The sequence below is a fragment of the Grampus griseus genome, assembly GCF_964374135.1.
Source record: "Grampus griseus genome assembly, chromosome: 13".
Taxonomy (NCBI): domain Eukaryota; kingdom Metazoa; phylum Chordata; class Mammalia; order Artiodactyla; family Delphinidae; genus Grampus; species Grampus griseus.
This window is the reverse complement of record NC_139007.1, coordinates 82,222,021-82,235,954: the sequence shown is the minus strand read 5'-3', so window position 1 is coordinate 82,235,954 and position 13,934 is coordinate 82,222,021. Positions and strand designations below refer to the sequence as shown.

The following is a 13,934-nucleotide window of genomic DNA, read 5'->3' as shown; positions in this document are numbered from 1 at the left end:
TTGAGTCAGGTAGCAGAATGGAACGAGGAGAAAGAGGTAGCTTCCAACAGTTGAACTGTTCACAGGTCTTTCCCTTCGTATAACATTGCTTTTTATGGACGTCATTCAGCCAGCGGGCTAGGCCTCTAAGATCTGAAAGGAAAGGATGAGTGGGTTATGATAAAATACGAGACCTCAGTGAGAATGGAAGGAAAGAATCGTAGCCTTGTCCACAGAAATGGCAAAAATATGAGTATGTTTCTAAGAACTTAAAGAATATAACTCTGTTATATTTTGGATTTTCTCTTTAGTATTAATAAGGTGAAAAGCACATTATAGTACTAAATAGCATTTAACAGGGTCACATTATAAACCCAAGCACATTTTTTAAGGTCTTACTCTGGGATTATTTTTATTTTTCATTTTTTAAAATAGTTCACACTATCATTTGGGGAAAAAAAAATCCTGGCCAATTACTGTCATAGACTTTAGCTCCATAGCTAATTAGGGCCTCCCAGAACCGAGTATATGGATCCAAGTGAAGTGAGCCAGCCAGTGGGAACTGCAGCTCCTGGTTAGGTGCAGGAATTCATTTCATTTAATGGGACTTGATTTGTTTGGTTTTCTTTTTGGTTTTTTGTAGGTGATTTTACCTGTGAGATGGCGTTTGTGAAAGATGGGTGGGTCCCTTGGAGATTCTTTATTTACCCACATAAGGATCCTGTATTTCCTTCACTAGAATTGACAGATGTCCCTCCCCGCAATGAACAAGAAGTTTTCTCTTCTGCACCCATAGGGAACTATATCCCTGGTGATATAGAAGTAACTTTGCTTGTCAAACCCGGCACCCACTGGAACTAGAGTAATGCCACCTCAAGCAGCCAGGCCCTGGGGCGCAACCGCTGTCATCTGGCCCAGAGTGAGCTGTTCCCTGGGTCCTTGTGGGGATCAGCTGGTGTCATGCCCCTGATGGCCAGATCTCACGGTGGTGTCAGCTTTCTGACCACACTGCTTAGACCCTGGCTAGAAGATTTTTCTGGCTTTGGCATCCTTGATTTTTTAATCTGAACCATCAAGAGAAAAACATCAAACATCATAGAAAGCAGAATTCGTAGACGATTACTCCAAAAGAATCATGCAGCTGTGTGAGAGGACAGCTCTACATAAGCAAGTTGCAATACCCAAGGCAGAATTTTTCAGCAAGGTTTTTTACTTCTGTTGTGTTTTGCTTTATTGTTTGTGTGTTTTGAACGCAGCCTGCAAATATCAGAAAGATTTTGAAAGTGCTAATAACCCATTGATTGTGTAGGACAGGAAATGATCAGATCGTTCTGCTGATTAGTCTGTGGGAAAAGGTGTTATTACTATTGGCAGACACTTCTCCAGGGTTCTCTCAAGTTTCTGCACAACTTGTGAGGGAGCACTAACTACCCTTTTTTTCTGGATAATCTTTTCAAGGAAATTGTATAGCAAACAACCTGGAAAATAATGATAGTATCTCTCTCTAGAGTAAAAGGTGGACCTGCTTATTGTTCAGTATAATAAACACAGTGTCTCCCTTTAGGACAAAGGGAAAGTTGGCTTACAGGTCCTTATAAAAGATCTGGGTTCCCTAAGCTCAGGGTCCTCAGCTGTGATGCAGAAACCCCCCATCTAGCTTGGCCTGGCCACTTCATCTCCTGGGAGTTGGGATGCAGAGAAACTGACGTAATCATGATGTCCATACTTCATTCTGCCTGGGCTCTGAGCCATGCAGTTTTTTTGTCTCATGTCTTCTGCCAGCATCCCTGAGACGGTCTGTTAGCTTGCAAGCTGGGCAAAATCTCGGACCCTCCACCAGTTTTGCTACTCTAGCACCAGAAAAGAACCTCCTTTCATAAAAACTGGTGGAGAAGGCCCGGAAATTCACTGATGACTGATACATATTTAATATACAGAGTTGGTAATTTGTATTTTAATTCTGTCACGCCATGTGAATTACTGGAATTTTCCAAACATTTGTAACTTATTATACCGTTGTTTGTAAAATCCCTACCTCCATTAAAAAGGATTTTGGCTTTTATCTGACTTTTAGCTGGTGTTAGAGCAGTATGTGATTTGTTAGCTGAATGTCTACCAGTAGCTTTCTGCAAGCTAAGAAAAAATATAAATACTATCTATCTGTATATGAAATATCTTCTTGATAGTCCAGCCAACTCAGCCATTTTGGAGGAATTACTTTTCGTTATGAGTGAGCATTTTTTTCATATCTGCAAAAAGCAGTCACAGCTAGCTCTGTGTATTTCACAAGGATCAGTCATGTCCTCCAGACGTCTTGTTTTGATAGTCAAGGTTTGCCTTAACTCTTTTTCATAATACCCTTGAACTGACCTTTGAAGGATGTATATCATTTCAAAAAATTGATTGAAAAGGGTGGCATTCCATGTTAAAAGAGAAAACAAAAACAATCAGTATGATTTCCATGCTGCTTCAAGGGAAGCCACGTTGGACTTTACAGACACGCCTGACGGGCTCCCATCAGCTGCACTGCACACCCCACCCATCATAGCAGGACTGTTGGCACACCCTCATCTTCTGGGCTAAGGACTGCAGGCTGGCAGGTTGGCTGCTCTGTCACTTGCCCCAGGTAGGATGGGTTCTGGCTAGCTAGCAGCTATACCATCTGGAATTGATGAGACACTTGTTCTTAAGAACAGCCTGGGTTCCTAACTCCTGGCTTGAGGACATTTCTCTGCACACTCCAGATTTTTAAGAGTAACATATTTTCCCTGAGACATGACATTATTTTCACATGTGATAAGCGAGGTCTGCTACAGCCACTGTCTTCCGAAAGAATAAGTAGAGTTTACTCCCCTTACCGTTAATGTTGCTGTAACTCAGTGGTTCTCAAAAGTGTGGTCTGCAGAGCAGTAGTAACAGCATCACCTGGAAACTTGTTGGAAATGCAAATTCTTGGCGCCGTGTCAGAACACCTGGGGTGGCTCGCAGCGATGTCTAGTTTAACAAGCCTCCTGGGTGATTCTGATGCCCATTGGACTTTGACACCCACAGGTGTGGCTCACTGTGTCTCAGGTCAGAGGAGGAGGAAGTTAGTTTGGTTACAAGCAGGGAAAGGACAGATTAAGAGTGGTGGTGTCAGATGTATAAAGAAACACTGGTAGCATTTATTAAGTAAATCTATTGTTTTATTTAAGAAAATATATCTAATGCTTGTCCTGTATACTGTTAAGATACAAATGTGAATAAGACATTCCACAGATATCTCAGGGTCTTTTGGTTGGACAATATATGCCTGCAGGCAAAATCCAATTTGCTACATGTTTTTGTAAAGTTTTATTAGGACACAGCCACATCCATTCATTTGCATATGGTCCATGGCTGCTTTTAGACAATAATGCAGAGTCGAGCAGTGCAACAAAGACCATATGGCCCGCCAAGCTGAAGACATTTAATATATGGTGCTTTAATAAAAGTTTGCTGACACCAGGTCTAGTGTTAAAAGGGAAAATACTTTCTATATCCCAGTAGTTATACACAAATGGAGCTGAGGATTAAGTGTATATGCAAGGGTTCTTCTGTCCTCCAGTGTTACATTTGTACAGAAGTTTTGCAGTGGCACACAATTTAGCTTCAGGGATGTTATTACCATGGAAGCTGTACAGACTGTTTGACAAGAAGCAGAGTACTTACCTGTCAAACACTTTGGTGTGTGAGAGGGAAAAGGGGTATGTGAAAAATACAGAAATAACAGAAGATGAAAATAAGAAAAACAAAAAATATTTTGTTTGAGAAGGGAGCATATTATCAATCAGAATATGTATCTTGGGAATTCCCTGGCGGTCAGAGGTTAGGACTTCACACTCTCACTGCCTAGGGCCAGGGTTCAGTCCCTGCTTGGGGAACTACGATCCCACAAGCTAAGATAAAGGAGTGTGTGGCAGGACAGGGCTGGGAAATAAGAAGGAAAGAGGTGCGGGTTTAGAACATTCCTAACTGCCTGGCAGGGGGTGGGCAGGTGAGACTCCCAGGGAATCCTGGGATGCCAAAGGGGGCAGAACGAGGGGAGAGGCACACTCTGCTCCTCCATAAGTCTGCAATATTAGCATGCTTATCAATAGTTGAGATTGCTAAATTTCTTACCCTGCACTGTATTCTTGCTGCTGACTCACCAACTGTGCAGTGATCCTGTAGAAAAAGCACTGAGTTTCCCTTTAAGAAGCCTGGGTTACTTCCTGGATTCACCTCTGACTGTCTGACTTTGGGCAAATCATTTTGTGGCTCAGGGTCTCCTCTTCCTCATTTTCGAGATGCTATTTCAGGCTTCCTCCTGCATCCACACTGTGTTATTTTACCAGACTCACTTCTCACCGAGAGGTGAGCTAGGGGCACACACAGAGTGTTCCCCCAGCAACCTGGCTGAAAGAGAAAAAGAAGAAAAGACTAGCAGACAATTGGACCCTTCTAAAAAGAGGACTTGTTGAATAGTTTGGCACAAGGGCATTAGTTTCCCTCAAAAGAGTTGATGTTGATTTATTTCAGACTCACACCTAATGATAGATCTCTTCTCTTCCTGAAGAGATTCTTTACTGTGAAAATGTTTAGAGGGGGAAATGGCCAGCCGGATTCCATGTCAGTGATCGTATTTCTCATTCTTTCAGGAATTTTTCTTTAAATGTGGAGCACACCCGACCTCTGACAAGGAAACGTCAGTAGCTTTGAACCTGATCACAACAAATAGTCGAGGCATCACCTGCATAACATGTATGGACATCAGGTAAGGATCTGAAAACACTGTCACTCTCAACATGTGGCTTTCTCAGCGTCTCTGAAAACAATAGATAATTAAAGTCACTTTTTAATTTTTCAAAGGAGAAATCAGAAACATTTTTCTATAAGTCAGAATGCAGCCCACCAGCCAGTATTTTAGAACCTTCCATTAAAGTTGATAAAGATGGCGTTAAAATATGTAGTGTTGATCATATTATCTTACTAGGAGCATTGCCTCTGTGTTTCCTGCTGTTAAGCTGTGACCTTTATATTAATAACTCACAACATCTTTCTAAGGAAATGAACCACCTCCCAGATACACAAGGTGACAATTGCTGGAAAAATAATATTGTCTACTGCAAGAAAAATTTTCCTGTCATTATTTTTTGGGGGTTTTATAAATAAAAGCTACTGTATTCATACACAGTTAGATTTAAGTGCGTATGTGTAACTAACCACTTGATTGAATAAGACCCCCTCTCATATCAGGCAGCAGAGGAATGCCCTCTCTGTAGGTTAGAGAAAATGACTATTTCTCCTTATGTTGACAGATTGATGCATAGGGATGTCATTAAAGCCTGCATGAGGACACCCCAGTATTCTGCATTTGTATTTTGCTGATTGTTGTGTTTTTTTCTTGTTAATGCTTTATTTTTTATTTTAGAAATAATTAACTTAAAGTGTTAGAAATTCTATCCTCATGGTTAATAAGATTTTGGTTTAATTCTTTCCAGTATCTTGGGTATGCCTGAACATTTGCATGTCTGTATGGTGCGTGTGTGTGTGTGTGTGTGTGTGTGTGTGTACATATGTGTGTGTGCTATATGTAATTGTATTGTATATAGAGTTTTGTATGTGGCTTTTTCCATTTAACATGGTAGCATGATAAGATTTCCGTGTCATGGAATATTACATGAAAACACATTTTTATAGGTACCTAAGATTCTATCATATTGTTGCTTTAATTTGCACTTCCCTGATGACATATGATGTGGAACATCTTTTTATATGCTTATTTGCTGTCTGTATGTCTTCTTTGGTGAGGTGTCTGTTGTGGCCTTTGGCCCATTTTTTAATTAGATTGTTTTCTTTTTGTTTAGTTGTAAGTGTTTTTGGTATATTTTGGATAAGTCCTTTATCAGATGTGTGTTTTGCAAATGTTTTCTCTCAGTCTGTGGCTTGTCTTCTCATAATCTTGACATTGTCTTTTGTACAGCAAAAGTTCTGAATTTTAATGAAGTCCAGCTTATCAATTATTTCTTTTATGCCTTATGGCTGTGGTGTTGTATCTAAAAAGTTGTGCCATGACCAAGGTCATCTAGGTTTTCTCCTATATCATCTTCTAAGAGTCTTATGGTTTTGTGTTTTATATGTAGGTCTGTGATCCATTTTGAGTTAATTTTTCTGAAGGGTGTAAGGTCTGTGTCTAGGTCCATTTTTGCATGTAGATGTCCCATTTTTCCAGCATTGTTTGTTGGAAAGAATATCCTTGCTCCATTGTATTGCCTTTGTTCTTTTGTCAAAGATCAGGGTCTATTCTGGGCCCTCTGTTCTGTTCCACTGATCTCTATGTCTGTTCTTTCACCAACACTACACTGTCTTGATTACTATAGCTTCATAGTAAGTCTTGAAGTCAGGTAATGTCAGTCCAGCTTTGCTTTTTCATTCAATATTGTGTTGACTGTTTTGGGTCTTTTCCTCTCCAATTAAACTTTAAAATCAATTTGTTGATATCTGTAAAATAATGCTGGGATTTTGATTGGAATTTCATTGCATGTATACATTGATTTGGGAGGAACCCACAACCTGATAATATTGAGTCTTCCTACCCACAAACATGGAATACCTCCATTTATTTAGTTCTTCTTTGATTTCATCAATCAGAGTTTTGTAGTTTTCTTCATACAAGTCTTATTTCATATTTTGTTAGATTTATACCTAAGTACTTCAAATTTCAGGTGCCAATGTAAATGGTGTTTTTATTTCAAATTGCACATATTCATTCTTGGTATATAGGAAGGCACTTGACTTTTGCATATTAACCTTGTACCTTGCAACCTTGCTATAAGTGCTTATGATTTCCAGGATTTTTTTGTCGATTCTTTTGTATTTTCTGCATAGATGATCATGTCATCTGTGAACAAAGACAGTTTTTTGTCTTCCTTTCCAATCTGTATACCTTTATTTCCTTTTTTTGCCTTATTTCATTAGCTAGGACTTACAGTATGATTTCGAAAGGAATAGTGAGAGAGCACATCCTTGTCTTGTACCTGATCTTAGTGGGAAAGTTCAAGTTTCTTACATTAAGTATGACATTAGTTGTAGATATTTTGTTGATAGAGTTTATCAAGTTTGGGGAGTCCCCCTCTTATTCCTACTTTACTGAAAGTGTTTATCATGAATGCATGTTAGACTTTGTCAGATTTTTTTTCTGCATCTATTGATATTATCATGTGATTTTTCTTTTTAGTCTATTGATGTAATGGATTACATTAATTAATTTTTCAGTGTTGAATCTGCCTTGTAAACTCTAGGATAAATCCCATTTGGCCATTGTGTATAATACTTTTTATACATTTTTAGATTTGATTTGCTATATTTTGTTGAGGATTTTTCTTCTATGTTCATGAGAGATATTTGTCTGTAGTTTTCTTTTATTGCCTTTGTCTGGTTTTGATATTAAGGTAATGCTGGCCTCCTAGAATGAATTAGGAAGCATTTATCCTGCTTCTGTTCTCTGAAATAGTTTGTAGAGAATTGGTAGCAAGGTACGAATTTTATTTATTTTGTGCTTACAAACATGTACTTTTGTATAAAAAGAGATTGGCATTTTTCATCTACCTTCTTAATAATAATTCTCTGTTTTAATGATCCTTTACAAGTGTATAATAACATATTCAAGGAACTCCAATGCCATTAAGCTAATTTTTTGATCTAGCAATGTAACAATCTCTTAAGCCTTCAGTTTCCTTATAAAATCCAAGAATTGAAGTAGGTAAACTGTAAGGCTCTGACTGGTTCTGAAGAACTGCAAAAGGTAGAAACAGTCCTTGTTCACAACCTATAAATCAATAGTATCATTTGAGAAAGCACTTGTTTGTGGTCCTGTCTTCTGACAGATGCAGAAATAAAAAATGAGGTTTTCAATGATACTGGCCTCCAAATGACACATATGTGGTTGTAATATGTAGAAAAATGTATAAGATAAATGTGCTATTCATTTCCAGATGTTAGGCTTAAATTTTAATTCAGGTACGTGACTTGTGTCTTTTGAGTTTATATTGTATATAAAATATTTTCCTGTCTCTTAAAGATAAAAGCAAACTATTTGAGGGCTAAAACGTCCTGAGGTTTTGTGTGAGCCATCAGGTTCCCATCTGCCATCCAGCCTTGCGGTCCCCACTCCTTATTTACAGTAGTGGCTTGATCTTCATCCAATTGAGGTTATCAGTTGATAGTCTTAGGTTTATGAGTAAATAGTGAATCGAGCCAAAAGCAAAAACTTGAGCCAAAACCAGAAATTACAGCACTTGAAGGTATAATAGCTGTGCTGTTAAGTATTTACAATAGAAATTATATCAGAAAGGTTCAACACATCCCTGGATACCTCAGTTGCACTCAGGAATAACAATATTCAGCCACAAAAAAATGACACGGGCAATGCCAAAGTAAGATCGTATTCCTTCCCCAACCAGTGTGTATATCTTGGGGCTCACCCTGATATCAGGTAGCTTCAGGGGAAAACAGTATTTCTGCACCGTGAATCTTACTTTACAGAATGAGCCTGATTAAAATTTAAAAATATAAAATTTGAAAACATAACAAAATAGAAAAATTATTACCATGATATCATTTGGCAAAAAGAAAAAAATCACCACCCTCCTTCCCTAGCTTTGCTTCTTCTAAAGCTGCCTAGTGTGTCCCTGTACTTTTCACCTTTATTCATTATTCCTGGTTTCCAAAACCGAAGACAGACTAAAAAACAACCATGTTTATAGTCAAAATTTCACCTTCCAGAACATGTTCTATAGTCCACTTCCCACTAGGACATTAAATCTAAGAAGCACTATACGTTGTAATTTTCCTTACCTCTTCCAATAAAGTCTTATGTTTTCGATGTCATTGTTGTTTGATATAAGTGTTTTTAAATAATTTTCTTGCTTTCAAATTTGTGTTAAGTTTCATTCAGCCTACTGGAGCAATGCCTTGGATTGCACACTTAAAAGATTTACTTGGGCTTGGAGATTAGTAAAGGTTTATCTGAAAGTCTGTTTGGACTTGTTCTTGGTGTTCCTGGGGGAGAGTGATTTGACTATGATTTGATAGTATTTTGGTATGAATCCATTTGTTGATTTAACAAAGAGAGATGAGAAATGGGTATCTTAGTTATGTTCCCTTTGAATGCATTTGTTATGTCTACGCTTCTCTTGTAAATTCTATATAGAAGTTCCTTTTATGTTGCTTAATGGCTATCTTCTATCAGCTTTACCCTTTCTTGACATTTTGGTGTGAGATGGAAACGTATGATTTGATTCATCATCAGGCTCTGAAGAGCATTGTGAGAGACTACAGGTATACTCACATAGGATTTAACTGAAATCTTTTTTTTTTATTGGAGTATAATTGCTTTACAATGTTGTGTCAGTTTCTGCTATACAGTGACGTGAATGAGCTGTATGTGTACATATATCCCCTCCCTCTTGGACCTCCCTCCCACCCTCCCCCACCACACCCATCTAGGTCATCACAGAGACTTTTTCAGTAAGTGGCTTTATTTCTGTAATGGAAAAATCCTTGAAATTGTGTGTGTGTCATAGCAGCAGTGATATTCTTTGAGCATACAGATCTATATATTTCTCCTATCTGACCCAAATAGTATGTATACTCCTAGGTAATGTAACATGCCAGGAACAAAAAATACTTCCCTTTAAGTATGGGAGTATCTTGGAGTGTCCATCTTACATAGCATTCTAGAGAAAGGTAAATCAGAATACCAAATTGATAGTAGAATAAACAGGAGTACCTTCTATAGTAGAATGGAATATCATAACTTTTTAAGATGAAAGAGGAAACTTCAAAGATATGTCTTCTAGCTTGAAACGAGTAACTTCACACTGTGCCCAGACCCCATTGGAGTAAGATCTCTCTACTTAAGCTGTGAGATTCTTTCCTGAAAAAGTGTGGGACACCTCAGTCTGATCCAGTCTTGAGGGAGAGCTGCTATAAACCCTTCCAGAAAGGAGAATCCTTCATGTGGGTAAAGCCTTACATTAAGGCAATTGCATTGCCTCCTTTGAAATTCGAAGGTGGTGCTTAATGACTTGTAATTCTTTAATTTCAAATTCTTTGAACGTCTATCTTACGTATGAAGAAGTTGAGGCTAAGACATTTAAAAAATTACACCTGGTCTTACCATGAGGAACTGGCTGAACCAACCTACACATCAAGCCTGTTTGTTTTACTCTCATCACACCTTACCCCCTGCATGGTCCCAGTTTTCTCTGGACAGTAAAAGGCAAGCTATCTGGTGAGGTTGGAAGGTAGGATTGCATGTGAAAAGGAAAATACTAGCAGTAAAGTGAAATACAAAGACAATTTAAACACCAGTAAGAGTTGAAGAAAACAGCTGTATACATGCCTGTCCACTCTAAGTTGTAGGTTGCTAGAAGGATGAGGTCCAAGCTTGACTGATGTGCAAACCTGACTGATGCTATTGATACAATGTCCTGCACAAGTCTTTGCATCCAAGAGATTTACATAAATATTTGCTGGTTTGGATTAAAGTAAACCTGTTTTATTCAGTGTGACAAACAGAAAACAAATTCTTTTTGTGTGGAACTCTCTACTTTTAAAAATCCCTTCTGAATCTAATGGAATTGTCCAAACTGAGTTAAAACAAAATAAATTAATCAGAAATCAGTAGAGAGTTTTAAGGCACTATTAGAAATAAGGGAGAAAGCCAAATTGCAGAGTCCTACTAGTAGGAGATAGATTACCCAGCTGTATTGTTTGGGGTCAGTTACTTATAAAAACAGAAGAAGTATTTTATCAACATTGAGACTTTGAAATGTGAGCCATGTCAGTCAGTGACCTTCATTTCTCCTGCAGTGAACCCTGTAGATTTCAGATCCAAGTGGCTGCATCAGCGGGGTTTCCTGGAGATATTACAGGTGCTTGTGCATGAAATTCATAAGCCTCACCTTTTCATTTAACTGTCGCTGCAGGTGCACAGCAGCCCCGCTGGCACTACTAGGACAATATTGCAAATCCTTCTGGACCAATTTCGTATCTATTAAGGTCAACCTTCCATGTTGTAACCGTCTGGATTTTAAGCAGTTCATTTTCTGATGGTGGATGTTAAGAAGCGGCTGTATTCCTAAAGCATCCAAGTGGCCCTCACTAGGACTTTGGTGACAGCCGACCATTACTTTTAAGGTCCATTTTCATTGGAAATAAATGCCCACAGAGTCTTTAAAGAGCTAATTTTGCTTAGAAAAATATTGTAAGTGACTTGTGCATTTGCTTTTAATTGCAACTTTATCCTTATAATTAGCAATTCATTATAAACTTGTGGAGGGAAAGAAATTATGTGTATTGCGAATAATATTTGCACTGATTCTTATCCTCAGAAAATTTAAACTGCTGGGATATTTCTTATTGGTAAGCAATGATATCGTCTACCTCACCCTCTATATACATCATCTACATAGTTCTTGTTTCCCATGACATTTAGAATTAGGTATTTGCAGATTTGTCCTTTGTGGCTTCACAGCTTGTAGAGCTATTTGCAACCAAATAAGCAATAGTCTCAATAACGTGCAGAGCAGACAAGTTATTTATTGAAGTAAGGGTCATGATGTGTTGATTCTGTTTCTTGTTAATTTGACAAATTCTATGTCAAAGAAAACATGGCCTCAATTTTGGCATCTGAAGTACACTGGGAATGGAATTTCAAGGGTTTCTAGGTCTAGACGTAGATTTTCACAGCACTAAGGGCTGCTTCATGTGCTGTTGTGACAGTCCTTACACCATCACACCCACACATTGATGTGCAGAAGTGTGAACACAGAAGGCAGCATCCTATAATATCAATATCATGGGCAAAGCAATTTTATTCAGAAGTCTATTGTCTTTAATGCCTCCTTCTCTTATAGAGAGAACTTGAAAGTCAATCTGTTCATGCAGCAGATATTTATTGAGCTCATCTGTGACTCAAGGAACTGTTTCAGGGGCGTCAAGCTGAGATAAACATGTTTTTAAGTCGGATGCAGGGAGAGCCAGTGCCAGCTGCACAGGCTTGTAGATGAGTAGTGTGGTGGAGATGGGCTCATCCAGGCAAGGCAGAACTTGACATTGCAACTTCAGTGCATTCTCGGTGTCATTGCTATGAAACAGGGACCCAGACTTAGCTCTTTGGGCCAAGATTTCCCAGTGATTTTTTTCACTTGACCAACATTTTAAAAACACATAGGATAATTTGCTATCTTACATCCAGCCAGCTAGATACTGACATTACCTGCTATGCTGAAGCCCTTCCTCCTTTCATGTCACCCTGGAAAGAACCTTGACCCTTGACCCCAAAACTAAACTCTGACACCTGGTGCTGTCATTACCCGTCTCCATCCAGTTCCTTCTCCTGAGCGATTTTGTTTAAAATGTATGTTTGTATTTTTTTTTAACTAAAAAAAACAGGTGCCTAAAGTCTTCTTCAGTTGTAGTGTGACTAAAACATTTAAAATTGTTAATGCCTCCAATGGATGTTTCTCTACAGATCATAATATTTTAACTGAGGAAACCTACCTCTACTGGCAGCAAGCTCAGAGAAGATTTTGATAAAGTAATCTCAATTCTAACATGTTTTTAATTAAAATGAGCAAATATTTCTGACAGAATATTATCCCAAGTACTGTTTTTTGCTCTACTCAGAGAACCTTTCTTTGACAAGCATTTTTACAAAACAGAACTTGCCAAATAAGTTATTTTTATTTATGCATATTTTGAAAGTTCTACCACATTTCGATGCAGCAAAGTCAGTTTTCTCAATTCCACTTCTTTGTGATATCAATATGGAAACTACAAATTAAAAATAGGAGTTTCACTGAAAAATTCTTCCCACCAATTGAAATATTCCAAAAGTTCAGTTATAGATTTCAGAATGGAAATCCAGTATATCATTTGAGTTCTCATCATTTAATCTTATCAGTTTCCCCCCTACTTTTACAGGGATTCGTTTCAATGTCTTCTCGCAAACCTTTTCCAGTGATTTTTTGTTACTTGAGGCTTCAAAAGCTGAAGATTTGGGACATTCATTAGTTGAATACTTTGATTAACGATTGCTAATTGATTTTGAACAAAATGCAAACAAATTTAGAAGACTCTTGTAAAGTAGTTAGTACTATTGTAGTGTAGGGGAGGAAAAAAAGTACTTTCCTTCTACCCTTCTAGGTTCTCCAGCTGGGGTTCTGACAAAAGACACAATAAAAAGAAAAGAAAGAAATTTATTAGCACATGCAACACACATACACATGGGAGTACCCAGAGATGAGTAACTCAAACAGATGGTTAGAACTTGGGCTTCTGTAGCCCCTTAGCTGAAGAACAATGAATTTGTGGAGAAGCGACAAGACAAAGGAAAAAGACATTGAACTTCTAGGGGAACAGATTGTGGGAGGGTGAATATATGGTGGAACTAATGAAAGGTAAGGACTAGTTAGTAAAGTTTGCTGTATAGACTCCTCTGGTGCCCTCTGGGCTGATAAGTGTCTAAAGTTGTCTCCAGTGATTAACTTCTGTCCTTGATAGAGAGGGGAGGGGGATACATTGACAAATGTTTGTCCTGCTTCTAGGCAAATAAGGGAGGGCAGAGAGCTTTTCTTATGTCTGCTCCCTCTCAATCGGCTTCAGCTCAAAATAATTCTTATGCCAAAGTGACACATTTTGGGTTGGCATATTTTGCCACCCTTCAGTTGACACTAGACTTGATTTACAAAGTAGTTTTTTCAAGGCTGAAACTTGCCTAAAAGTTGGACTGATAATGAGCTGTAGAGAGACAACAGAGCTGCTTTTGTATCCAAAGTCTGTTTTGTCACAATTTTGTGGTTCAGTTACTGTCTTTATAAAAATATTTGTAAATTTTAACAACTACAGCTTCTGCCTTGATTGGTAGAATATCACAGCTTGTTTGAACA

The 13,934-nt window shown here is 38.2% G+C and overlaps 1 protein-coding gene across 2 annotated transcripts in view; it reads left to right on the top strand.

Annotated features, from left to right (window-relative positions):
• Positions 1-13,934, top strand: part of PRKN (parkin RBR E3 ubiquitin protein ligase) — a gene marked incomplete at its 3' end in the record, with an annotated part of 1,266,888 nt that overhangs the window by 723,629 nt on the left and 529,325 nt on the right. For both annotated transcript variants that reach the window (XM_082668938.1, XM_082668937.1), the window contains exon 6: positions 4,638-4,753. In XM_082668938.1, the coding sequence (XP_082525064.1) occupies positions 4,638-4,753 (116 nt within the window). The remainder of the gene's footprint in view (positions 1-4,637; positions 4,754-13,934) is intronic.